This window comes from Leuciscus leuciscus, assembly GCF_965113295.1.
Source record: "Leuciscus leuciscus genome assembly, chromosome: 16".
In the NCBI taxonomy this organism is placed as follows: domain Eukaryota; kingdom Metazoa; phylum Chordata; class Actinopteri; order Cypriniformes; family Leuciscidae; genus Leuciscus; species Leuciscus leuciscus.
In genome coordinates, this window is record NC_138740.1 from 36,464,509 (window position 1) to 36,492,338 (window position 27,830).

Below are 27,830 nucleotides of genomic sequence, written 5' to 3' on the forward strand. Positions count from 1 at the left end.
CCAAAAATATGTTTTATTTTTTATGCAATGATTTTGAAGAGATTTTCAGTCAAAATTCTGTGATAAAAAGCATGATCAATTGCTGCCCCCTGTTGGATACACAGGACATCTCATTTCTCACTGGTCAAAGGAGAAAACCATAACTGGAATACAAATATTATAATTTTTTTATTCTGGTCAGATTGCTAAAATTACCTCACACCCGAGATGTCATTTTGGTTGTATAATTTATTAAATTTCAGTGTTCTTCTTTAAAATAAATATATGGTAAATTAAAAAAAATTATAATAATAATTAAAGCAAAGTTTTGTACAATCCAAACATAAACAACAGAAAGCCCTGCTCACAGGAGACCCTGGAGTGCATACATTCTTTACTGAACACACACACACACACACACACACACAATCAGTGGCAATGTGTTTCTTATGACAATCTGGTTCCTCAGTGAAGAATTATGAAAGTACATTAATACTGTCAGCAGTTAGCATGAATACATGTCAGAAAAGAAAAAGAAAAGATGGATAATACAGAACCATTTCATGATAAAACATTTTAAAACCATGAAAAGCTGAAGGTCAACATCTACACACACACACACACACACACACACACACACACACAGTCACACAGATCCCTTGTCACATGTTCATTGCATTGCACTGCTAAAGTAAGTGTCACGTATGAACAGCAGCATATGGAGAGGTATGAGAAACGCAAAACACCGGATGCGTTCGTACGCACATTCGTGTAATCATAGTACATAATTCATAATTCAAGTAGTGAGAGTGTTGTCTGTCGTTCCTGTGTAAATTAATACTACGGTAAAATCAAACAGAAAAGTGCCACATGCAGATTTCTGCCTAAAAAAACCCCAACACTGAACGATGACATAATTCTAAAACACATTCATTAACTCTGTCAATCAAACATCAAGCTCCACCCACTCCACTTGTTCCTCAGCTCTGCTCATGTGATGTCACAGCGCAGTGGCCAATAGGAGCGCGGCAGCTGGGTGAGCCAATAGGAAAGCAGGAGTCTAGTCTGGAATTTGAGAAGCTCGTGGACCAATAGGGTATTAGGAGGCCTGCTCATTTGCAAAAGGACAGTTTAAGAGACTGGAATATAACCCAGTAGCCAATCAGAAAGCAGCGGATCTATCCGATGAGCCAATGGAAAGGAGGATCATTTTTTCTTGGAGGTGCTCGGCCGTTTGACCTGCCACAGGTGACCATGGATGGTGAGAGCGTCTACGCTGACCGAGACGGACTTGGCGGGAATGACGTTGAACTGCTTGCGGTCGGAGCTGTATTTGTAGAGTCTGTCGATCATTTTGCGGGTGATGGATCGCGGCCCGGTGCCTTTGAGCTTGACGATCTCCTCGGTTTCGGGGGAATACACGTACAGCGCCCGGAACTGGCATCCACCATCACGGAACAGGATTATCAGGTGGTTGGACTCGCATCGCTCGATTTCCTGTGGATTAATGGCAATGACTCGTTACATATTCAAACATATACAGCCGGATATATAAAGATGCACAGAAATATAGATACTAAAATCAGTTCTAGATATAGATCTATAATATAGATCTATAAATCAGTTTAGTGTGTAGCTGTTCAACAAATTGTAAATGTTTTTATCATGCAAAACTGTCTTGATCTATCCATCCATTCATCCATCCATCCATCCATCCATCCATCCATCCATCCATCCATCCATCTATCCATCTCTCCATCCATCCATCCATCTCTCCATCCATCCATCCATCTCTCCATCCATCCATCCATCCATCTCTCCATCCATCCATCTCTCCATCCATTCATCCATCCATCCATCCATCCATCCATCCATCTCTCCATCCATCCATCCATCCATCCATCCATCCATCCATCCATCTCTCCATCCATCCATCCATCCATCTCTCCATCCATTCATCCATCTCTCCATCCATCCATCCATCTCTCCATCCATCCATCCATCCATCCATCCATCCATCCATCTCTCCATCCATTCATCCATCCATCCATCCATCTCTCCATCCATCCATCCATCCATCCATCCATCTCTCCATCCATCTCTCCATCCATCCATCCATCCATCCATCTCTCCATCCATCTCTCCATCCATCCATCCATCCATCTCTCCATCCATCTCTCCATCCATCTCTCCATCCATCCATCTCTCCATCCATCTCTCCATCCATCCATCCATCCATCCATCCATCCATCCATCCATCCATCCATCCATCCATCTATTCATTCATCCATCAATCCATCTGACCATCTATCCAATCCATCCATCCATCCATCCAAATAATATAGTACATAGTAAATTTGGTTCAGTATATACGCTGCATACTTCTTTTTTAAAGTATGTGAAACAGTATACTGTTAACAGTACAAAAATGCAGTAGTTCATAAGCATGCAGAAAATGTGCATACTGTCCACAGTATTCATACTATGAACTATGAAGCATAAATAATATGTAATAGTAAGACTAGCACTGTAGCAATGCGTTTTGAACAGCCTGCTGTCATAGTAACTGCACTCACCTCCAGAACGGCGTTCTTCTGTGCTTCATTGACTTTCCCCGCCAGACAGCAGTGAGCGATGGCATTCTGGATGATCGGTTTGTTGGACTTTGCACTAGGCTCCTTAAATAACCTGGGTCCTGAGGACAGAAAGGGGAACAACGCAAACTGAGCTAATAATGCTGAAATATTTTGTTATCTTGGGTGAACAAAACAAATAACATAATAAAACTATAAATGCATTCAAGAAGAGCAGTAAATGTGTGTATCTCACCATTGTATTCTGCTACAGACGTGATGGACGAGGCCGTTGAGCCGTTGTCCCAGTCTCGTTCCATGTTCCTGCTCGCATTTCGGCTCAATATGGGAAAAGATTCCACAGACTCCCCCCTGCAACACACATCCGGGAATTATGATATTATGATCTGATAACTGGACTGAAATCCAGTGCAAAGCTGTTGTGTGTCACATGCAATTACAATTATCACATGCAATAAAACCAATGATGCAAAAAAATATAAATATAAAATAAAATAATAATTATATATTTTTTAATCAAATATAAATTAAAAAAAGATTCAATTAAATAAACATTTATTAAAAATTTAAATTATATTTAATTAGTTTATATATTTATATTTAATTTAATGTATTGCAATATATATATATATATATATATATATATATATATATATATATATATATATATATATATATATATATATATACACACACACACACACACACACACATATACATATACATCCACACACACACACACACACATTTACATATACATACACATCCACACACATCCACACACATCCACACACATTATATAGATTCAAAATATATTAAATAATATTTTGGTTGAAGTAGCTCTGAATCTAGTCAAAAAAAATAAAAAAAATAAAAAGGAATATCAGTCAACTCAAAGTGTGATGTGAAGAAAAGCAACATTTTTGCATAAAGCTGTCGCTTTGAGTCCAGAGAAGTGGGCCGCACATCTGCGATGCTCACCTGTAAGAACTGGCCCCTCCTGACGCCACACTGTCACCTTCAGTAGCAGCAGAAGCCAATGAGAGAGAAGATCCAGAGGGAGCAGAACAGAGACTCACCGCTGGAGAGAGAAAGAGTGGCGTTACCGGCTCAGAATCAAACGCATTATGTATAGATGCATTAAAAGTACAGTTTCTTACGAGCCGAACAGGAAGATTCCGCTCGATGCAGTGATTTAGGGCGTGGCCTCCTGTTACGTGGGCGTGGTTTGGTGACTCCCTGCTCCTCCAGAAGCTCTTCCTGCTTCCTGCGCAGGTACTCCTGTTTGATCAGCTCCCGACGAGCCTTTTCTTCCTCTTTACGCACGCGGTCTTCCTCAGCTTTTCGTCTGACACAAACAGACATAAACAACATCAAATAGAGAAAAGCTCTCCTATTTACTCTCTAGATCCAGCGTGACTGATACCTGGCTTCATCTCGTTTGAGCTCTGACTCCACCTCCAGCTGCTGCTTGCGTATCCGTGCCTCTTCGGCCTTACGCTGCTGTTTAAGGAGGAACGCCGCCCTCTTCTTAGCCAGCTCGTCCTCTGCTTTCTGATCATCCTACATACAGGAAGTGAAAGCAGAGGCAATGGTTTTCATACAAACAAACAAAAATACTAACCAGGCAACAGGAGACAAGTTTCATCTTTATCCTGCAATCTTTTTATTAATAACTTTTGGTAACACTTTATTTTAAGGTGACAGTTACACGTCATTACATGTACTTACTATAGTAATAACAGTAAATTATGCATAATTACAAGTAACTAACCCTAAACCAAACCCTAGCCTTAACTATATAGTAAGTACATGTAGTTAATTAATATTACTCAGTCCTTATTTGAGTACAATGTAACCATGTCACCTTAAAATATTTTTTAACCTAACTTTTTTTTATTCTTGATCATTGATGTCTTTTATCACGTTACTGTTGCTTTTTATACTCTTACGGCTTATTGCTTTTATGATATGGTTGCAATAGCAAGAAGGTAAAATACATCAATATTTAATAAATTAAAAATACAAAAATTTTATAGAAATTATTTTTTTTTTAAAACATTTTTGAACTTATTAAATAACAATATTAATAAAAATAAATCACGTCAAACCACTCTTCAGCCAACTATCTATTTTATAATGCAATATAATTCAAATACATTTTAATATGCAATTTAACAATGAGATAAATCATATTATAATAACAGATTTAAAAATATAAATAATAATAATAATAAAAAAATCCACAGTGTAGACAGAATCACTGATTATAATGGGTTCAACTGTCTTTTGTCGTGTCGCACGGCTAGTTTCCGGTGTAGACACAATGTATTATAATAATAATAATAATAACAATAATAATAAAACAGTTATGCAAACACTCTGGTACCTTGAAGAAGAAGCCCAGCCCAGCCTTCTGTTCACCATCAGGTTCTGCACTACCTTCTGACGGGTTAGCTGGGTCAAATAGGTCCACTTCAATCAGCTGTGCTTTTGTTCTGTTTTCCTCAGATGAAACTGGAACGTTCTCCTCTCCAGAGCCTCTGGACTCGCTCCGCTCCCGGGTTGGATCGTCAGGCGGCGGCTCTGCGGAGGGGGGTTCGGTTTGGGGAGGGTCAAGGATGTCTGAGCGTCTGTTTGCAGATTCCTGCAGTTTGAATGTAGTATTCCGAATAATTCCTTTCAAGCCACGCCCACCCTCTTTAACCCCACCCTCTTTAACCCCACTCTCTTCCTCATTCTCAGCCCGGGGGGTCCTGCCACCCGGCGTCGGAGTGCTTGCTTTTGCTGCTGGACGACTGTTGGTATCTTTGCTCAGTTTGAGGTCGCTAGGTTTCGTCCGAGGCGTACGACTCGAGCTGAGTCGGGGAGGACGCTTGGTCGCGGTGGAAAAAGATTCTGTGAACTGCACGGAAAGGCGCGACTTGGTCTCCTGCTGCTCCGGCGGCTGTTCGTTTAAGGTCGGGACTGTGATTGGTTTGGTTTGCGGTTGTTCCTGCGGGGACTGGACGGTCTGTTTCATGAGCAAGTCCTGCTGGAGAGACATTTGCAACATTTGCTGCTGTATCGCTCCGATCGCTTCGTTCAGGAGCTCGATTGAACGGCTACATTCGCTGAGATCTGGCTCTCCACCCACATCGTCTGAAGCTCCGCCCCCTCCCATGACACTCAAACGATTGTCCTTATCCTCTAATGGAGTTACTGACGTTTCTTTATGCTCAGGGCCCTTTCCTCGAGCTTTCAGAACCTCAACGCATGCATCGTCCTTCGCAAGCGGTTTCTCCTTAAACACAATTCCCGTTTTGAGTGGGTGTGGCAGTGTGTCGCTCCTCCCTTTTTTAACGACATGCAAGAATGCCGCCTTTCCCAGCTGTTGCCGTTGGCGTGCCGACAAGTTCTCCATCTTTCTTTTCTGCATCTCGATGGCACGCCGTTTTTCCTCCAATTGCATGCGAAGGTGTACAAGTTCGGAAGCGAAACCAGGGCGGCCACCTGGTGTTCCCGGACTCTTGTCCGAAGGGAAGTGCATGCTTTCGGATCCATCGGGAGTGGTAGTCTGCGAGCTTCCTGTGCTGGGACAACCATCCGGAAATCCGACTCTATGCCTGCGGCGTTCTGCGAAACTCGTCATGCGGCCGGTCGATGTGCTGCTGGCCTGCGACAACACGCTGGGGCAGGGACTTGCCCGACCGCTAGTACCTTCCTTATCGTCCCGTTCGTGCACACAAACGTCCTCACGCAATTTCACGGACTCCTCTTCCTCTCCAAAGCCCATGCATTTCCTCCCAGCTTGCATCAGAGGCGCTTTGGAAAGCTCTTGTTCTGGAACCTCTACATCTTCATCTTCCTCAAACTCAGAGTCAGAGACGATGTCCTCCCAGGCTCCGAGCGGACTGTCCCGCACACACTCCACGTCGTCGTGCAGGAAGAAGCTTCCCGGGGATTGCGCTCGAGAGCTTTCTTGCTCTATGCTACTGATTGGAGTAAACGTCCGGTTGAGTATGCATTCTGTGGGCGTATGCGACCCCCGGCGTCCCTGACCCCGTCCTTCGCCACTCTCCTCCCGTTTACTAATCCCCATTTTCTCCTTATTTGGTCGTAGAACTGCAGGTTGCAACGGTTCCAAGAAGAAACCATCCCTGGATGCAGCAGCACCCTCAGGGCTAATGACAGCCAATAGCTCCTCCTCTTCCTCCTGGTTGTCATGGTGACGTGTCTGGAGCAGGGGCTGGCCATTGATGCGGTGTCGTGGAGTAATGGAGATGACGTTGGAGGCTAAACTGTCCTTGCTAATGGAACGAGCCAGGCTGATATTATCGCCACATATACGTTCCCAATCCGTCTCCATTTGAGAGATGGGTCTGAGAAAAGAGATACAGATGTGTTTATTTGAATGGGTTAGTCATTTATTCCAGGACTGGGCTCTATAAATGGTGCAATGGTAGAAATGTGTCAACCTGTAGAGATTCTGCAAGTTCCAATTTAAAAGGAAAACATATTCAAATGAGATAAAGTAGCTGTCATTTGTAAAGTATTTAATTTACTGGATTAAAAAAAAAGAAAAAAAAAGGCATTAACACTTTTTCATACATTTTCATAGAATTTCCAGCAAAAATAACACAGTGGTATTTTATGACCATTACCATAATTACCAATACCAAAATTACTCTTGCAATGATATATTTTGGGTCAGATTGTCCACACCTTATTAATTCTATATAAATGGCATTTAATGTGACATCAGTGTTATTTATTTGTATGTGTACAGTACATTTAAATTTTAGTACATTTTAATTGTATTAAATTTTTTAAGTTTTAGTCATTTTATTATGTGCTTTTGCCATTTTATTAGATTTTTATTTATTTATTTCTTTTCAGCTTTATTTTTATGTCAGTTTTAGCTTCAGTCATTTTAGTGACTACAAGTTAACATTTCATTATTTATATATCATTATTTACATTTTATTTCAGCTTTATTTCAATTAAAGATAACCATTTAAATAGTTTTAACTTCAGTTAACAATCCCAGTACAGTGTGACATTAGACTTAACCCTAACCTTTGTCTCCGTTCTGTCCAGGCAAGCTGTGATCCAAGCATGAGTCCATCCATACGGGACAAAGAGTTTGACCTGTTCCTGAGCTCTGCTCACAGAATGACAGAGAGAGAGAGAGAAAATAAATTGATCAATTAGAGAATTGAGAATGAATTTAATCAATCTCATCAATCTAAATGCAATATTATGCTAAAAGTTTAATTTGAAGATGTAGTTACCTGAACTCTCCTCCCCCTGAGAGGTCTTCTGTTGTCTCTGTCGTAACGGGAGGAGTGGGTGGGAGGGGGACGGGCTTCTATTTCTTCTGGAACAAAATCAGCTCCATTACAAGAAAAGTCAAACGGCTAGTTGCAACAAGCCATATATGTGTGTGTATATGTCTGTCTAACTATCTTTATATGCAATGTAATTGTGATAATAGAACAAAATTAGTTAAATATATGTAATTTTACACAATATTTACTCAAAATTCAATAAGAAAAAATATATTTAAAACACAAAACATACATTAGCCATTGACAAAACAGTCTGTAGATTTTGGGAACTGACACTAGAGAGAGCTAGGGCTATGTTCACACTTTCAGTCCAAATCCAATTATTTGTGCATCCATTTGGATCTGATCTAAAATGATTGACTGTCCTCATTGTGTATCGCAACTGTTCAGATCCGATTTGTGTGTCCCATGCCGCTCTTTCGTTTTATAGAATATCTATAAAATAAAATGCCTAATATTAAAGATGAACGAGAAACAGCGAGTCCTCTTTGCCAGCTGTAGCCTAAGGGCAAATGCCGGTCTATCGGAGCTCACGAAACCATTCAGACTCAGAGTCAGCACGGCGAGTACCACCGTATCATGTTCACAGAGACATATCATAACTGATAGGACAGTTGCTGACTGCTAAGATGAGCTTCTCCATCTTGCATCGGATCAAATGCTACTTCAGACTTCACTTCTATTGGTTGTCTCTCCCAAAAGTTACTCGAACACACTTGAACATATAGTTTAATATTCCCTATAACAACGTCTTACAATTAAGTTTTACTTAGCATGAGAAAGTCACATGAACCACAATCAGAGCAGATCCGATCAGAGAGTCAGACTGAAACGGATTTTCAGAAAGGAACAGGATTTCAATCGGATATGCACAAAAAATCAGATTTGGACTGACAGTCTGAACAAGGCTTAACACTGTTAACTCGTTGTTTTAATCACAACCCAATTGCGATATTGCATAGTTGTAATTTAATGCAATGAAGTGCAATGGTAAAATACGTACTGCAATGTGTAACAGATCATTAGGTACTTCAAATAGACTTACACAGACAAGGAGTCCTCAGGGTGCAAGTAATACCGCATACAACCGTCAGGATTGGCAGCTGTCGCCAACGAGTCGGCTGAAGGAGACGGAGTTAAAAAGCTACGCTTAGTGGCATTGGATATGGGCACATGGGGACGGGAACTCTTTGGCTGAAGAGACGCTCTCACTGTCAGATTGTCAATCACAACACAGCATAATAATAAAGAGTCAATGAGATGGACGTCTCCAGATAGAAACTAAGTGTGCATCTGAAAAGCTTTTAAGACTCGGTTCTTTACCATCTTTCATCTCTTGTAGGTCTCGTGGCTTTACGAAGTCCGGCTTCACTACTTCAAACCACCAAAAGAGCTCAGCAATGAAAACCATCACGTTATGCTGGAGGAACAAGAGCAAGTCAAAGTCAAGCAGGGAATCTGTTAGCTGTCGGTTAGCACACATAAGCTATGGTCTATAACCTAGTGAGCCGTCTACTAAGTAAAGTAAATTAGTTCAAATAAAAAAATTATAATCATGTTAGTTAAATAGCATAAGTATTTGTATGCACTGTATTCTGGGACGGTGAAGGATGCATATGATGCCGTTTTAATTTGGCCTTTGGTTTCTTAAAAGGAAACCCTTTACAATACTTTTACAGTGCAGAATGACATATTTAGGTACGGACCTTTAGCACCGGTGGGCCGTAGAGCAGGTCTTCGGTCTGCAGGTAAAAACACCTGTTCAGGTATTCGTTAGAAAACTCCCGCAGCAGATGGATGTTGTACACACTATCCGACAGAGACGTCACTTCCTTCAGACATATGTCTAATGGAGATAAACAACGTTGAAACTTAAAGAGCTTTACAACTTCTTTAAAAAAATAGATAAATCTGTATGTATAATTTCTAAATCATTCTTGCACTAATTGTCGAGTTCAATTGAACACAGTTGGCTTTGTATATTACAAATATTGTTGACTCTTTGACTAATTGCTTTGGTTTCCTTTTTTGTAAGTTGCTTTGGATAAAAGCATACATGTAAATGAATCTAACAATTTACGAAAGAATGATTTGAGAAAATTATTGCACGTCTCTCTCTGTATGTATAGAGAGAGAGAGAGAGAGAGAGAGAGAGAGATATTTGGGGTTAGTATGAATATTACAAAAGATATCTATTTCAAATAAATGCTGTTCTTTTGAACATTCAAATCAAAGAATCCTTAAAAAAGTAGAATCAAATACCAATTTTAACTTCAAAACTACTTTAAAAATCTGTATAAATAATTTTTAAATCATTGTTGCCTACATTTTTGAGTTGAACTGAAATAGTTGACTTAATAATTAAAAAAATTATTCTGCTCATTTGTGGCCCTGTGTGTGTGTGTGTGTGTGTATATACCATCTAGCCTCATGTATTCGGGGCAGTAGAAGTGTACGACCGCTAGCAGTGCTGCTCCGTCACAAACGTCCTTCATCAGGTCCTCCATCACAGACAGGTGAGGGAAAGAACGACCAGACAGGTGTTCTCTACGGTAACGTACCTGAGAGAGAGCAGGCAGGGACTTATAAAGCATCTAACACAGATCAGACACATGCACAGTCTCTCACATACCAAATGACACGCTCACTTCAAACATGACAGTTCACTCGAAAATGAAAATCCTGTCATTTAACAGACTCATGTCACTCAGAAATATGTTTTTGTTCTTAGTTAGAAATAAACATAAGTATCTTTTCCAATAAAATACATTTGGATAATAATTCTGTCTGCTGAGCTCCAAAAAGGACGCAACATAAAAGTAGTCTATACAAGTTAATAATAATTATATTACTTAATATTAAAGCATTACGTTCAAACTCTTGTAATGTAATTTTTTGTGTGGAAAAAAAAAGGTATTTTTTTGTGATTATTTGCTCAAAATCTTGCCTTCTGTCTTAGCGCCGTTTTTTTTTTTTTATCCTTACGATACACACACATGACAGCATTTTCATTATGAGTGGAACAAACCTTAAAAAAAAAAAAAAGATTCATGCAATTTTTTTAAAACCTTCCTAATGTGGAATGCGTTATGTGGCAAAGTGGCTTCTTCTGTGTCAAATAATTTAATATACAATATATATAGACCTATTTCAATCTAAAAATCCTGAGTTGGCTTCTTTTTTTTTAACCTAAAATAATAATGTATGAAAATACTTCATTTAAATAAAATACATAAGACATATATAGATATTTTTGGTGTTTTTTTTGCAAGATAGAGGGAGAGGATCAGATCGGACCTGGAGCCAGGATCATAAAAGTCGTTTCACCAAATTCAGTTTAAAAGTAATTTTATTTCACTTTTTCTTCTATGGTGAGAGTCTGAAGGTCTTTGCCTCTACATCACAGATCCAAACACTCTTCTGGACCTTTACTGTTGAAGTCAAACACCTTCAGCAAACACAAAATAATCCACTGAATGACATTTTGAATGATTGGATGTGTGGATGCATGAAAAGACAGATGGATGAATGAAAGAGTGAAGTATTGTGTGCGTGTTAAAGGTTTGCTACTCAATACGGGACCTGATCAATTATTGTCCAAAAGTTTGGGATCGGTAAGACTTTATGTTTTTAAAAGAAGTCTCTTCTGCTCACCAAGACTGCATTTATTTAATAGAAAATACAGTGAAAACAGTAATATTGTGAAATATTATTACAATTTAAAATAACTGTTTTCTATTTGAATATATTTTAAAAGTTGTATTTATTCCTGTGATCAAATATGTATTTTCAGCATCATTACTCCAGTCTTCAGTGTCACATGATCCTTCAGAAATCATTCTAATATGATGATTTGCTGCTCAAGAAATATTTCTGATTATTATCAATGTTGAAAACAGTTGAGTGCGAGTACTGTACCACACGAGAGAATTCCACTGGCTCCAGCATGCAATGGGCCAAAGCGCTCATGAGATCAGGCTGAGATAGACAGAGACAAGACAACGAACAGAGATGAATGCATGAGATGCACAATGACACACACGTTCCCCCTGCCAAACATACACACACACACACACACACACACACACACTCTATCTAGTAATTTGCCCGGAGCATGACGTGGCGGACACAGGGGGCGCTGTGGCACTTACAGGCACGAGCTTCCAGTACCATTTTGAGGGAGACTATCCGACAGGAAGGGGCGGGACAAGAGAGACAAACAGGAAGAGCATAAAGGTTAAAGGTCGAGCAGAGAAAGAGGTGTAGGGAGAAGAGAACGATCAGATTTAAAAGCAATCGAATCTGATCACAGAACAGGGTTAAACCGTCTAGTAAAATGCACAGTGAGTGATTGAGCCAATCAACGAGGAGGCTTGCATGCTAACGGTCTACTATAGGATGGGTTACGAGACTCGTGATTGGTCAGACCTTCTGATGGCACGGCGAATCCATCAGCGGCTGTTTCATCTTGAGTTCCTTCTCCGAGAGCTCTCTCGTCTTCAAGATCACCTGCAACACAAACACAAACAGTTCAGCGTACTTGACTCCAGTTCACACTGTAATAAAGAGTCTGATATACTAGAAACACTATTAGAGACCTTAAAGGTACAGTATCAAAAATAGCCTGTTGAAGGGTGAGGGAACATGTTTTGGTTTAAGAAACCTTGACTAACCTTATAATTGAACTTAAATGGCCAAGTTAAAGAAAAAACAAACACTGACCTTGTTGATCCAGAACAGCATGGCGTCCTCCATGTCGAAGGGAAGCTCTTTAGAGGCGCAGAAGGAGGAGAAGCGCTTGACGCTTGCCACGACTCTCTCTACAGCCATCATCTCCACAGTGTACGCCATCATCAGAGCGTCTATCAGCGGAATATGAGAACTCTACACACACACACACACACACAAATGTAACCGGACAGATGATAGTAGTGTTGTTATAACTACATTGTTTTCAGTAACTGAAACGAAGCTGAAATAAACCTAGATGAAAATTTTTCAAAAGAAATGATTATGTTGTATGAGATGAAGAACTAAAATTACAAAAAATAAAATGAAAGATATATACAAATTTTTTTTAACTAATAAAAATGACAAAAGTAAAAAAAAACTTTTTTATAAAATATAAAAATATAAGTCAATTCAAATTATTAATAAATACTATAATAGTATACAAATAATACTAAAATAACACTGCTGGGAAGTTACAAGTTTGAAAGTCATATATTATGTATACAGTAAATATACATTTGGAGTAAATAAAGTTAATAAAAAGAGTAATCATTTAACAATGATGGCATAATACATCAATACTTATTTATATATTTATAGTAATTGAATATAACAGATATAGTTTAATATTTTTAAAATATTTAAAAAAAATTAAAAACAATATATTAAAATATTTAACAATATATAACAGATAACATTGACATCACATAAAATCAGTTGCATTTTACATCAGTGAGTGGTGTCAGTTATCTCACAAAATAATATGGTTATTTTGCATTGAATCAAATTTTCTGTAAAATATTTTAACTTTTGTCAATCTGATCAAATCTGGAGTAAAAAAGGAGTCAATGTCTTATATCGATCAATACTGTTATAAACCAACAAATAAATTATTAAAGCAACAACAAAAAAAAAGGCTGTTACCAATATGGTGATGATTTACTGTGCATCCCTAGATTACACTGCATTGACAAATTGCATTATTTATAAATCGTATTTATAATGTTAAAGTGGTCTTAAAAATAGAATCACATTTTATGCGTACAGAAATCTGTGCACAGTATACATACAGCATACCGATGGAAAAATATTGAGAGTAGTACGAGTAGTATGTCATTCCAAACATACTGTAAGAAAGAGAGAGCCGTTTACATCATGATCAACAAGATGGAAGACTCAAGAGATTCAGCCGTATAAGGAGAACATCAGTCCTGCTGTACTCTATCTCCGTTTCACACACACACACACACATTCACACACACACACACACACGGTGCAAGTGTTTGTCAGGGAACTGGCAGAAAGTCTCGGTTTAACAACGGGAAAGGAGTCTGAGTGTCATTCAGAAACACACTTTACACACACAAACCTCAGAGCTCAAAGGGCTGATCTGATTCCCTTCAATCGAATGCGTTATAACTCTGATAGCGTCTATAAACATGTGAACATGCTCAGCAAAATTCTCTTCAAACTGACCGTACAAGAAGAAAGTCTGTGCTAATGTCTGCGATTTGTGATACAAGCACTAAAAGAAAGAAGAAATATGAAATTATTTACTTCATTTATTTTGATCAAAACCATTGGAACGCAGGTCACATTATTTATGTATTATTTATATCCTATTAGACTCTTCTAGCAATACTGAGAATGCACAAGTACTTGTAATCATGTTGTGACACCCTTCGGAAGCAATGGCACGTGAAAGCAAGCATTTGTGTTTACAGACTTGTGTACTTATTGTGTTTTAAATAAACAAAAAACATCACCAACATTATAAATGTAGTTTCGGCAATGGACTGAAATAAATACATTTAAGTACTAAAATTACAAAAATTATAAATAAAATAAAAAAAAGAGAAAACATTTAACAAAAATATGAAATAAAAATTTAGAATTATATACAAATATTTGTATACAACTAAAACTAATCAAAATGACAAATGCACATAACAAAATTACTAAGCTTAATCTATATTTGAAATAAAAATCTGAAAATATAAAAATACAAGCTAATTCAAAATATAAATAAATACTATAATAGTATATAAATGATACAATGTATTATAATCATTTATAATAATCAAAATAAATTAAAGCAAATAATTTCATATTTCTTTCTTTCTTTTAGTGCTTGTATAACAAATCGACAAGCAAATGATGTGCTGCCATGTGGTGATGAATATAATCATTCTGAAAGTTAGTGATGGAAACTAAATGAAAGAGACTTTGTGTTTGGGTGCATGTTTGTCTATTAGAGAAACACTATGGATGTTTCCATTGACCTACAAACAAAACACACACACACACACACACACACACACACGTCTGGCCACTCCATCACCCCAGCAGGTTGAGCAGATGGTCATACTGTGCCTCAGTTCTGTCCTCAAATACACCTCTCCAAATCTCTCTCTCTCTCTCTCTCTCTCTCTCTCTCTCTCTCTCACTCACACACACACACACACACGTTGGGTTTCCAAGTTTTATGAGGACATTCCATTGGGCGTAACGATTTTTATACTGTACAAACTGTACATTCTGTCCGCTTACACAAACCCTATCCATCACAGAAAACGTATAGCTATTTTAGATTTTCAAAAAAGATTATTCTGTATGATTTAGAAGCTTGTTTCCTCATGGAGACCAATAAAATGTCCCCAAAAGGTCAACATTTACTGGTATTACTATACTTGCATAACGATGGGAATACCAAGACCACAGACACACACACACACACAATCCATAATAGAGCGCAGCAGTGACTGCTCACTTTTCAGCCTTGGATTAGGAAGCATTTTTCCAATCTATTTTCTCTATATTAATTTCAAACTATTCTGCAATAAAGACTTCCAAGCCATGAACCAAACCGAGTCAGTCTGAGATGAATCACAGCATTGCAAAGTAAGTAATAATGTTAATGACTATAATTTGAAAAGATTACTTAATATAAAAATATTAATAAATACTATAAAAGTATACAAATAATGTATATGCGTTCCAGTGATTTTGACCAGAATAAATCAAACATACATACATACACACACATACATACATACATGTGTATATACACACACACATATATATACATACATATAGGCTATATATACATATATATATATATATCAATATTTAGTTATTATATTATAATAAAATATAGAATTATTCGATTTTTTTAAACAAATATTATATTATATATATATATATATATATATATATGTGTGTGTGTGTGTGTATGTATATATATATATATTTGTTTCAAAATATGTATACACTAAACATTTTTGATAAAAATCAGCTTTGCTATGGGTAGAAATAATGGGATTTGTGCCTATTAGACACAGACTTTAAAGGGATAGTTCACTTTAAAATTAATTTTTGGTATGTTTTAGCTTACCTCAAGGGCATCCAAGATGTAGGTGTCTTTTTTTCCGCAGTAGTTTCAATTTTGATATTTTTAGGTCAAACCGTTCTTGTCTGTCAGTCATATAATGCAGGTCTGTGGTCATTATCTCAAAACACAAGCACAGAGTCCAAATTAAAACAATTCCCCGTCGTCCAAATTAAACAATTCCCCATCGTAAGTACACATTGATGGCCTAAGACACGAAACGAGCGGTTTGTGTGAGAAAACGAACAGTATTTATATCGTTTTTACCTCTTATACGCAGCCATGTCCAAGTGATCTGATCTGACGTGTACGCAGACTGGTGCATAGATATATACACTAGATGTCGCCTTAAAGACATTCGTTCCAATGAACTGCCGTAGACAAGGCGACATCTAGTGTATATATCTATGCACCAGTCTGCGTACACGTCAGAACGGTTTGACCTAAAAATATCAAAATTGAAACTACTGCGGAAAAAAAGACACCTACATCTTGGATGCCCTTGAGGTAAGCTAAAACATACCAAAAATTAATTTCAAAGTGAACTATCCCTTTAACACAAGCCCCTAACACTGTGCTATTTTCAGGTAAGAAAAAGTCAAAAGGTCAAAATCACACCATCTTAATCGGGGTGGACGAGAGGTCGTCGTGGGAAACGGGCGTGTCGTCTTGTTCTCTGACATATATCCCCCGTCGTGCGAGCGTTTGGATGACGGCCTGATGGGAAGTGAGTGCAGACGCTTGTTCTCCTTTCAGGAGGAGTCCGCAAACCCGACAGTAGAGCTCCGAGGACAGCAGCAGCGATAACACCGGAGGCTTGATGTGCTCGACGCAGTACTGATCCGTGTAGAACGGGTCTCGCAGGTCCGTCGGGATGTGCTCTGAGACACAAACACACACACACAGAGAAACAGCTCGTTTTATACACAAAAACACAGAAGTATGACAACCTGTACACATGTAAACCAGTATAACACTAATGACCTGAAACAACAATATATTTTAATATAATGTTATAATTATAAAAACAACAATTAAACATTTTAAGTACTTGAAATAAAATATACATATATATATATATATATATTTTTTTTTTTTTTTTTTTTTTTTAAGACAACATTTTTCATTTTCGTTTAAGTTGAAGTACTAAAATAAATTAATGAAAACTATATAGTTATAAAATAAATACTAATAAAAATGACAAAAACATACAAAATTCCTAAAACTTTAAAATGAAAAAAGAAAACAGAAAATAATAAAATTGTATACAAATATTTATAAAAAATACAAGATATTAACAAGAACTATAGCAGTACAATACTAAAAGATAGACAGACAGACAGACAGACAGACAGACAGACAGATAGACAGACAGATAGACAGACAGATAGATAGACAGATAGACAGATAGACAGACAGATAGATAGACAGACAGATAGACAGACAGACAGACAGACAGATAGATAGACAGATAGACAGATAGATAGATAGATAGATAGATAGATAGATAGATAGATAGATAGATAGACAGACAGATAGATAGACAGATAGATAGATAGACAGATAGATAGATAGACAGATAGATAGACAGATAGACAGACAGATAGACAGATAAAATATGATATAGATAAAATATGATATAGATAAAATATGATATAGATTTGGGTCAAATGTGGCCTTGCCATCTCTTTTCTAATCATCAATATATTGTAAGAGGAGAAGTGACAAATCATATTGTAACAACTGTAGAAAAACTGCAAGAAAAAGATGTGAAGATGTCATGTCACACAGGCCGAAAACTAAAGTGTCCGACAGGAGATTTTGAGATTAGCCACTCTTAGCCGTACGTCAAGGGTAACATCCAGCTAGCCGAATCAGACACAAGCAAATCACAAACACTTCCACAGAAAGAGACGACATCAGGTGTGTCTCAATGTGATTATACATTCACGGCTTCAGCGCTAGGCTAATTACAACTAACTGCTACGTTAATGTGGCTAAGCAGCAACACAATGTTTATTTCATTTGTTCATGTGTTTGACCTTGTTTGCTCGCTTTAGCCGTGAGAAGAGCGCGCGGTCAAGATGATAAGCGGCTTTAGGTAATGACGACAATCCTGCAGGTGGAAACGCTCACCATTGATTCCCAGTCCAAAACGCCACTTTTCCCTTTACATTTCCTGTTTCTCTCTAATGGAAATGTTTTTGTATATTTTTTCCCCTCCACCAAGGGTCATTCTGAGGTTTCGTTAAAGTAGGAGGTCAAAGGTCAACCAGTCAGATTAAAGCCTGAGGAAGATTAACAGAAGCGAACTGTCAAATAACCTCTGATGAGATGTGTGTGTGTGTGTGTGTGTGTGTTTACGTACGTATGCAAGCATGCATTTTACAAATCCTACATAGAAACACTGAAAGCCCGTTCACAACAAGAAGGATAACTTTAATGATAACAATAAGATGTCGTTATAAAATCATTATAAATATAAAAGAATAGCAGAATCGACACCACAATGATAACGGCACAGAAGATGATATTGGTATATGATATTGGACAATAAAAACACTGACAGCCAATCAAAATCCATCCCGCTTTAAAGAGCTTGAGCATTTAAAGCGACATTGTGATTAGAATAACCAGAACGATATAATCCTGTGGTGCGGACGCTAATATGGTTATCGTTCTTGGTGTGAATAGGCCTCAAGACCTCATCCTAATAATGCGTTTGATGGATGGGAATGTGTGAGATCTGTTTCGAGGGTGTGAAAGAGACAGAGGAAAGGATCCGTTAGAAATCAAGCTGGAAAATTGGACTTGCCACTTAAAATTTAAGTCCAGTCAAATTTATTTGCATAGTGCTTTTCACAATACTCATCCTTTCAAAGCAGCTTTCCAGAAAGTCATACTGTCATGTCAATAAAGCTTTGGTGTTTTACCATAATAGAGCAAGTTTTTGGGCATGGCATATAACCATTTATAATAATATATAACCATATATACAAGTGATCCTCTGGGTTTTAGATTAGCTAAATTGTATTTATTGTGTGTTGCATAGCACATATATTAGTGCAGCATTGATTTAGGCACACGTCTGAGTGTTCAAAGGCAATTAAGAGATATTTGAATATTGGTCATTTTTGTTCAAAGCAAGAGCAAGCGATTAAGGTATTATATATAATATTTGTATATATTAATGTAAATAAGATTGGACACCACAGGAGAAAAGTCTAATGCTCGGGTGCATGCTGGGAGAAAGTAATTAAGAAATTTAGTTTTTTTTGCAAACAAGAGTAAAATAATTCTCAGAAAGCATTGATCGGTTCGGTTGTCTTAAGTGAAAACTAGTTGGTTATCAGAGTCTGATGTGTTTAACATTTTCCAAATGTAATTAAAAGTCATTTAAAAGTCAAGCGACAGTGTTGAGAAATATAGGGCGTGGCCTTAAAGGGATAGTTCACCATAAAATGAAAATTAAAGCAACACCAAATTACTTTTCCTCTTCTGTCCCCCTACAGGTTGGAAGTGGAATTGTCCATTACCGCTGTCGTAAATAAATTTAGTCTACCACAGCCTACTGTCGCACGCACGCTCGCTGTTTATTCAGCACCGGCTTTGGAAATAACAATGTCCACAGACAAGGTAGAGTATGTTGCATGATTTTATGAAAGTATGATGTATTGCGACATCAGAAACGAAGAAAAACTAAATAATGACTATTGTAACGCTTGCCGTAAAGCAAGTCAAATTTGTAGTTTATTACGTCTCATTCGAACTACAGATCCGCTACCCGATCTGGCAAACTTGCATAGTGCGCTTATAGCCGATAGAGGGTCGCAAAGCGAATGCAGAAGTGCCGTTCACCCTGTTACGAGTTGATGAACCACTGAAACGATTTTGGAAACATTATTTTAAGGTAAAAAATAATCTTGAGTGTTGCTTTAAAGGACAAATCCAGTGAAAAATGAACCTAGGGGTAATTAACACATGGTTACCGAGTCGATCGTTCCCTGGGGTGCGTTTTCATGATAATCGAATGTAAAGAGTTTTATTTATAAAAACAGATTAGCTCATAACACTAGTATATGGGGCACAGAGTAAGTAAAAACAAATCGCAAGTTAATACCACTAACAAGGCTCAAAATAGCCTCACACTAACACGGTATCATGATGAGGGTCCATACATGCAAACCGAAGCATTGAGAACTTTGTAACTGTACAGACAGTTTAATAAGAAGATACTTTATAAAGACAGTACATTACGCGTTTACATGCAGGATCCATTTTGGAAAACAGTCTCGACTAGTCGAGTCACGAATGCCGTGCTTTGTTAGATTTCACTATGCGTAATTCCTATCGACCAGCTCACTTAGCGCGGCGTTCGTTGCTCGACTAGTCGAGACTGTTTTCCAAGATGGATCCTCTCTGTAAACGCGTAATGTACTGTCTTTATAAAGTATCTTCTTATTAAACTGTCTGTACACTTACAAAGTTCTCAATGCTTTGGTTTGCATGTATGGACCCTCATCATGATACCGTGTTAGTGTGAGGCTATTTTGAGCCTTGTTAGTGGTATTAACTTGCGATTTGTTTTTACTTACTCTGTGCCCCATATACTAGTGTTATGAGCTAATCTGTTTTTATAAATAAAACTCTTTACATTCGATTATCATGAAAACGCACCCCAGGGAACGATCGACTCGGTAACCATGTGTTAATTACCCCCAGGTTCATTTTTCACTGGATTTGTCCTTTAAGGCATCATTTACTCACCCAGGTGTAGTTTAAATGCTTCTTACTTTAAATAAAATGTCCCGCTAGCATACGTTCATATAATGGCAGTGAATAGTGACCAGTGTCTTTTTTTTTTAAAGAAACAAAAGTATCACAGAATGATCTCATGCAACACGTGCCATATATTCTGTTCTGAGGGTATACGAGAGGGTTTGGCGAAAAGCAAATTTAATGCATTATTTAACGAAAATCCTGACCTTGTCCGTTGGTCTTCTGTGCACAACTGTGAGTTCGTGTGACTCTGTTCATTCCGACTCGCCCAGAAAAAGCACACAAGTTGTGAGAAATCAAGATTAATAAAAACATTAATTTTTTTATCCCCCCAAAAAAATATCCATGTACTTTCTTCACTAAGTTGAATCTCCGGATGGGAACACTGTTCGTCTGATGACAGAATAACAGTAGACGGATGTAAACGCCATAACTTTTTGACGTGACGAACACGACAGATATATTCACCAGCACATGGATTGTATTTCATATCACATTTTTCTTAATGCTGGTCGCTATTCACTGCCGCAAGTGGGACGTTTTTTTTTTTTAATTCTCCTTTTGTGGTCCATAGAAGAAGGGCATACAGCATTAGAACAACACCAGGGTGAGTAAATGATGACTTGATTTTCATTTTAAGGTGAACTATCCCTTTAATTTAAGAAAGAATTACGGTAATAGTATAACGTAATGGCATTCCTTACTGTAATTGAACATTTATTATATTGTGAAAAACATTTTGTCATATCGTTGTCAGCATCGCAGTACATTATAGCAAACGTTAAAACATCAAGTTTGGCTGCATAAACAAAGCGTCACTTTCTTTGTGACTTTCCCTGTGGATTGAAGTGAATTCGGTCTGTTTGCACAGAGTAAACTCTCCTAGATGTCTCACAAGACCTTTCAGATTACCATGGTACTACTTTCTTTTAAGATGCACACTTTCATCTCCTAAACTGGCTGTTTGCGATGTAGATAACCCTTGATATCCTAGAATATTTTTTTAAATATATAATAAATACCATTCGAATAATTTTTTTTTATAATAATAGTAATAATAATGTATGTTCAATTTAAAATATAAACATTTCAAATATTTTAATTGAAATAATCCATAATTTTAAAACATTTCTGTATTATAATCCATATATACACAACATAAATGACCATACAAAGAATATGGTCATTTTTTTTTTTTTTTTTTTTTTTTTTTTTAATATGTATTTAATGTGATGTGTTTTAATTTTGTGTTGTCTGTTGTTTTTTATGAAGTATGGACCATGAGTCTGCAATAAAGTATATCTATCTATCTATCTATCTATCTAATATATTATAACAAAAATAAAAAAATATTTCTACTTTATAATTCACAATAATTTACAATTCTATACACATCACAGACGGCTTCACATGTGTGTGTGTGTGTGTCAGTAAAGGCGTGTGCACTACTTCTCATTAATAAATAAAGGCTGACAGTCAGAAGTGGGTCACACACTCGGAGGGTTTCCCTCACGATGACATCTGACCACACCTTCCCTGCTGGACAAAGAGCTTACGAGCAAAACTTCACATGAATCCGCAAGATCACATCAAATTGTCTTTATCTCTGTTTTAGCAGAAGAGACAGGTTCAGGTCTCAGACCACGAAAGTCTCTGAGAAAGGACAATCAGTCAAATACTAGCAACTCCACATTATTCTGAAGTATTAGAGTGCATGCAGTAACTGAACATTTAGATTCAGATTTGTTTGTTTAAAAAATATATCTGCATAATGTAAAAGCTTTTTTTGTGACAGTATGCACGGGATTTTAAAACATAGACAATAGAACTCATTAGGGAAATGAGGGTGGTTAATTTAGATCTTCATTCATATGCATGAGGCCAAAGAAATCTTACAGATCAATATGGATCTATAAGCAATAACGACAAAGCTTGTTTCAAAAGGAAGTTAATCAAAATTATCCATTTAATTCTATAAGTAGATAATATCCATTTAATTTATATACAAAATCATTACAAAACCAAACATCCATACTAAGATTTTATAATAAGAATGTTTTTGTTCTGAAGAAATCACCAGATTTACAAGACCTCCAGTTACTAGCAAACAGAAATCCTTTAGCGTCACTCAGGGTTATCAACACACCATACACACGTTCACACACCGGTGCTCTCCCACAATCACAGCTATTTCAGTCTGTAAGCTTTGTGATGTAACACTGACGGCGTTATTTCTGTCCCCCGATTAAAGGTGAACTAAGTAACTTTTTTTTACCTTAACTGAACAGCTTCGGAGTCATTGGAATGGTTATATTACTTATTTCGGGTTGCATGGTGGTCGTTTCGCACCCCTGGTGCCCGTGAGCGGAAAATACGCACTTGCAACTTTGAGCCGGCGGGCCGCCGGCCGCCGCGTCAGGAAGTCTCGCGTGATATCAGGTCTCGTGATGTAAACAATTGCTTTACGGCCAAAAGAAATCCGCTAAAATGCTGTCATTATTGCGCTCCCTCACGCTGTCCGAACCTGAATGAAGAAGACGTTTTAAAGAATGTCCCATCTGCACTGATGTCGTTGATCTATAGCCTCTGGTGTCTGAGAATCAACAACGAGTTTTTACGACAGTGTTGTCAAATATCTATTCCGAAGCTGTGGGGGGAGCTCTAGAGAGAAACCTGCGAGCAAAAAGCGAGAATACAGCGAAGAAGTCCCGAAGCTACTGAGTGCTGCTTTAAACTCAAGACACACACCATCATCATCACCTTCCTCCCTGCCTATCAAATCCAGTGTTTCATATGCACAAATGTTCATTTTCCAAAACGTGGAAAACTCGGATGGAATCCAGTCTTAAAAATGGAATTAACATTATAACGCGGAATGTCATGGAATTTTGCTGAATAAATCAAAAGTAGGACTGTACAATTAATCAAATGGCCATGTGGACTAGTGTCTGTGAATATTAAAGCACAAACAAATTACGGTTAAAAACTGAAGTCTGCATGTTCAGCATGTCTGTGTGTGAATGAGCGCCGGCGCCGCAGAGTTTGATCTACTACACACACATACTGAAGCACGCGTGACGCTCGTGGTGTTTTCAGCGGCCACCGTCTCACTCACTATATGAGGACATGAACAACTTCATCTAGCTGATCCAGTCAGACTGGAAGCAGAAGGTCTGGACTCCATCGTGAAGCTTTCATTGGCTAAGGACCGCCCAAGAGGACATTTGATGCAACCAATCACAGTTTGTTTTGTTCCGCATCATATTGAGTGTGAAAATGTTGATGTCGATGTCCCTACATTAACATGTAGATAATGAAGTATCATTCAAGAACGTTGTGCAGGTTTATTGCAACAATGGCACCGTGAACTTCACATACTCCTGCTGATAAGCGCTAATTGTCACAGTTGCAAACATGATGGCTTTCTTTTTCCATAAGGGGGTTTGGCATCACGACAGCGCGCAGTTAAAGGTGCATTGTGTAATATTTAGGAGGATCTGTTGACAGAAATGCAATATCATATACATAACTATGTTTTCAGTGGAGTATAATGAACCGTTATGTTTTTATTCCCTTAGAATGAGCCATTTCAATATACACACACATTGAAATGCGCCGCCATGTTTCTACAGGAGCCCTAAACGGACAAACGCGTTTCGTCACTATGTTGTTCTTCGTGCAAAGAAGCTAGCTAAAGTCAGCGAATAAAACACTGACACAATGATGAACAAGTAACAATAATATTCGCAATAAACACATCGTCTTACTGAATAATTAAGTAAACCTAATTTCTTCATTTATCTTTGTAAAGAAACCACATTGCTACTGGCTACTCTCTGCTGTCTCAGACGACGACATCACTTCCTGTCGGCCACCGTAACTTCTGTTGGTTGCAATTCGCAACCTCACCACTAGATGCCGCTAATAATCACACACTGCACCTTTAAGGAACGCGACACACACATCTCCCAGAAATCCTGTAGATTTCAACCAATAAGAGGGGAACTTCAAAACTCCTAAAGTGTTTCCCATTTTGTGTGCCATTTCCATCAGACATTCAGTCAACTTCATGATCATTTCACAATTTCATTCGATAAAAACGATCATCATATCATATAGACACAGAAACTCAAAGGTCTTCATGACAACCCATCAATATAAAAGTTTGAAGAAACTGTGACAGAAATCTATTACTACTTCTCAAAGTAATATAATAATATAAATTTTTTTAAATTTTTTTTAAGTAATATGATTGTTCTTCCATTTTAACAGTAAATCATAAATACAGGCGCCATTACTGTAAAAATAAATAAAAAAAACATGAAAAAAAACAAACATAAAAAATAAAATAAAAGATTTCATGTCCCTAAAAATTACATTTTTGTGAGACCGTCCGGTCCTTTCCCAACCTCTCTTCTGGTCACTGTGGACTCTGAGAAATGCTGACTAAGAATCCACACACACACACACACACACACACACACACACACACACACACACACACACACACACACACACACACACACACACACACACACACACACACACACACACACACACACACACACACACACACACACACACACACACACACACACACACACACACACAACTTCTGCCACATCAGAACTATAAATCTCTGCCAGCATCCAAAGCAAGCAGTTCAATAGAAGTCACAGGCCAAACAAGAGTGTGTTGTGCCCAGAATACAGTGTCCAGCACAAAGAACTGTATTTCTATGGTTTTGGGAACCAATAAATATCACAATACAATCACCTTTTTGTAAGGAGGGATTGCAGAAGAGAGATGCACCTACCTTCACCGTACGCTTTGGCGAACAACCAGCGGAGGTTAGCTTCTATCTTTGCTCGGGCCGAGTCGTACATTTCCAGCGGCACGATTTCAAGTCCTCCCTCAACCGAACCCGCTCTTCTCGGGCCGCCATCCACACCTGCGAGCGCACCTACATCCATCCTAAACACACAAGAGGCACTGAAAACATCGTAAAACTAACAGTTCATAAAAAAAGAAAAAAGAAAAGACAATTCATTCAAAGGAGTTATCCGGCACAATGTCCATGCTGCTCTTTTACGAAGCATGCGCAAAACGAATTACTTAATATTTTTCTTCTATTCCTCAAAGTAATCATAAGGCTTTAGATGCACCAGCAAAAAAGTAATAAATAAAATTATTGTATTTGTTGTTTTTGACCCATTTAATAAACAAGGTTGTTACACTAAAAACTACAAGCCAAACTCATATCAATTTCAAATATTGTTCAAGTAAACTAAGTAATAAAATAGGAACAAATAATACAATTATGAGCAATAGCACAAACATACAAATAAAATAAACACTGCTTTTCATGTTTTCTTAGGTAAGTCTAACAGTATTTTTTTTTGTCCTTTGTTGTTTGATTAATATTAAAACAAAGACAGCAGCAGGTTTATTAGGCTGCTGTCTCTTTAAGAGCTGCACAGATACAATATACTGTTATACACATGCATCTTATTTCTCAACTGCTTATGTTCACTTAAGATATAACAGACTACACACAGAGAAAAAAAAGCTGTAAAAATTTTACCTTTAGGGGTACAACAGCTTGTCACAGGGGCAGTACCCTTAAAATGATACCTTTGTACCTTTTTTACTCCTAAAAGGTGCATATTAGTAGTACAAATACGTACCTTAGGTACTACTATGAACCTTTTTGTGGTAAAATTTTTTTTAAAAAGGTGCAAAGATGTAATTTTAAGGGTACTGCCCCGAGCTGTTCTATCCTTAAAGGTACAATTTTTACACCTTTTTTCTCTGTACTAGGATACTCGCCGAGGCCGACGTTTTTTTAACGTAATTTTGTGTGAATTTGTCTGTTCAAGCTCAAGAAAACATAAAAGAGAGCTCAATTCAGCATTCGCACACCATCTGAGAACTGCCTTTCTGTGCGTGCTATGTATAATAAATATATATATATACATTTTTTATTTATTTAATAGTAAATAATATTTCAATACCTAGCTTGAGCAAAACATTTTGTTGTCAACAAGTACTGCTGCACATTTGACATTACATTTTGACTGTGATGTACCATGGTAAATGCCATCACTTTACTACAGTTCTACCACAGTGCTAAGCCCAGCCTTTATTGAATGCAGACAGTTTGCAGTCATTGGGAAACCAGTACACAGTGTAATTCTGTGAGTGTTTAAACACCAAAACAGCAGAGGCCCAGACAGACCAGCATCCTGATCCTGATCCAGACTGTGTTTCAGACCAAACAATGAATGAGTTACAGAGGAACAATCACCTTCCAATAACACAACATGAGACAGCAGCACTGAGGAACGACTACTCACAAGTGATAATGAATGTTCGTGAAACAATGCGATTAATTATGATGTGTTCCTAAATACAATCCTCATTGCATGCTCAGCAAACGCGAGATTATGAATGAATGGAGCTGCTTTACTATCACTCTCACAGAAATATGATCTGACTGCACCTGTCAGCTAGCGGCCACAACCAGTGACATCAAAGACGCTCGAGCGACCCGAAATTTACCTCGATCCCCGTGTAGAATCCACAATCCAGCTTTGAAGATGCGCGAATATTCCCGACGCTTTTCCCGAAGGCTCTTCTTCCAGGCGTCTGATCGTTCCCCTCCCCGCCCAGCAGCGCGAGCGAGCGAGCGCGGCCTCCGCTACATGGCGCGCCGCGAGATATTCAGCAAGTATGACGTAAACGGACGGAACAACACGTTTTCAAAAATGTCCCAATTCAAAAATACATATTTGCTCGTGTCTCTTCTGCCACCCGGGCGCTCGTTCATTGTCTGGCTGCCGTTGTCATGGGAGACGCCGCGGCCCTGGGCTGTTATTGTCACTATGCACATATATATGCACGCTCATGAAGGACAGTGCGCATGCGCGCGTGCATACAGGCGCGTCCTCAAATGCACGTCCTGATTTTGCCAAGTGGGAGCTGTCCTGAGACCAATATCTATATGATGACCCTGGGACAGCCAATAAA

The 27,830-nt window shown here is 38.0% G+C and overlaps 1 protein-coding gene across 2 annotated transcripts; it reads right to left on the reverse strand.

The window, feature by feature from the left end:
- Positions 1 to 210: 210 nt before the first annotated feature.
- On the reverse strand, positions 211 to 27,809 carry camsap1a (calmodulin regulated spectrin-associated protein 1a; the record flags this gene model as incomplete). Of its 2 annotated transcripts, XM_082141558.1 has the most annotated exons (19): positions 27,363 to 27,809; positions 25,618 to 25,775; positions 16,641 to 16,903; positions 12,626 to 12,787; positions 12,332 to 12,412; positions 12,055 to 12,087; positions 10,323 to 10,464; positions 9,610 to 9,749; positions 9,227 to 9,323; positions 8,949 to 9,114; positions 7,847 to 7,932; positions 7,632 to 7,716; positions 4,963 to 6,934; positions 4,000 to 4,136; positions 3,734 to 3,921; positions 3,555 to 3,654; positions 2,809 to 2,924; positions 2,556 to 2,674; positions 211 to 1,476 (listed from the first exon to the last, which is right to left on the reverse strand). In XM_082141558.1, the coding sequence occupies exons 2-19, from the start codon at positions 25,772 to 25,774 to the stop codon at positions 1,186 to 1,188; spliced, it is 4,335 nt and encodes a 1,444-aa protein (XP_081997684.1). In that variant the 5' UTR covers position 25,775; positions 27,363 to 27,809. The 2 variants fall into 2 exon arrangements, with proteins under 2 accessions (XP_081997684.1, XP_081997685.1); XM_082141559.1 differs by lacking the exon at positions 12,055 to 12,087 and having other exon boundaries at positions 1,186 to 1,476.
- Between the last annotated feature and the right edge of the window lie 21 nt (positions 27,810 to 27,830).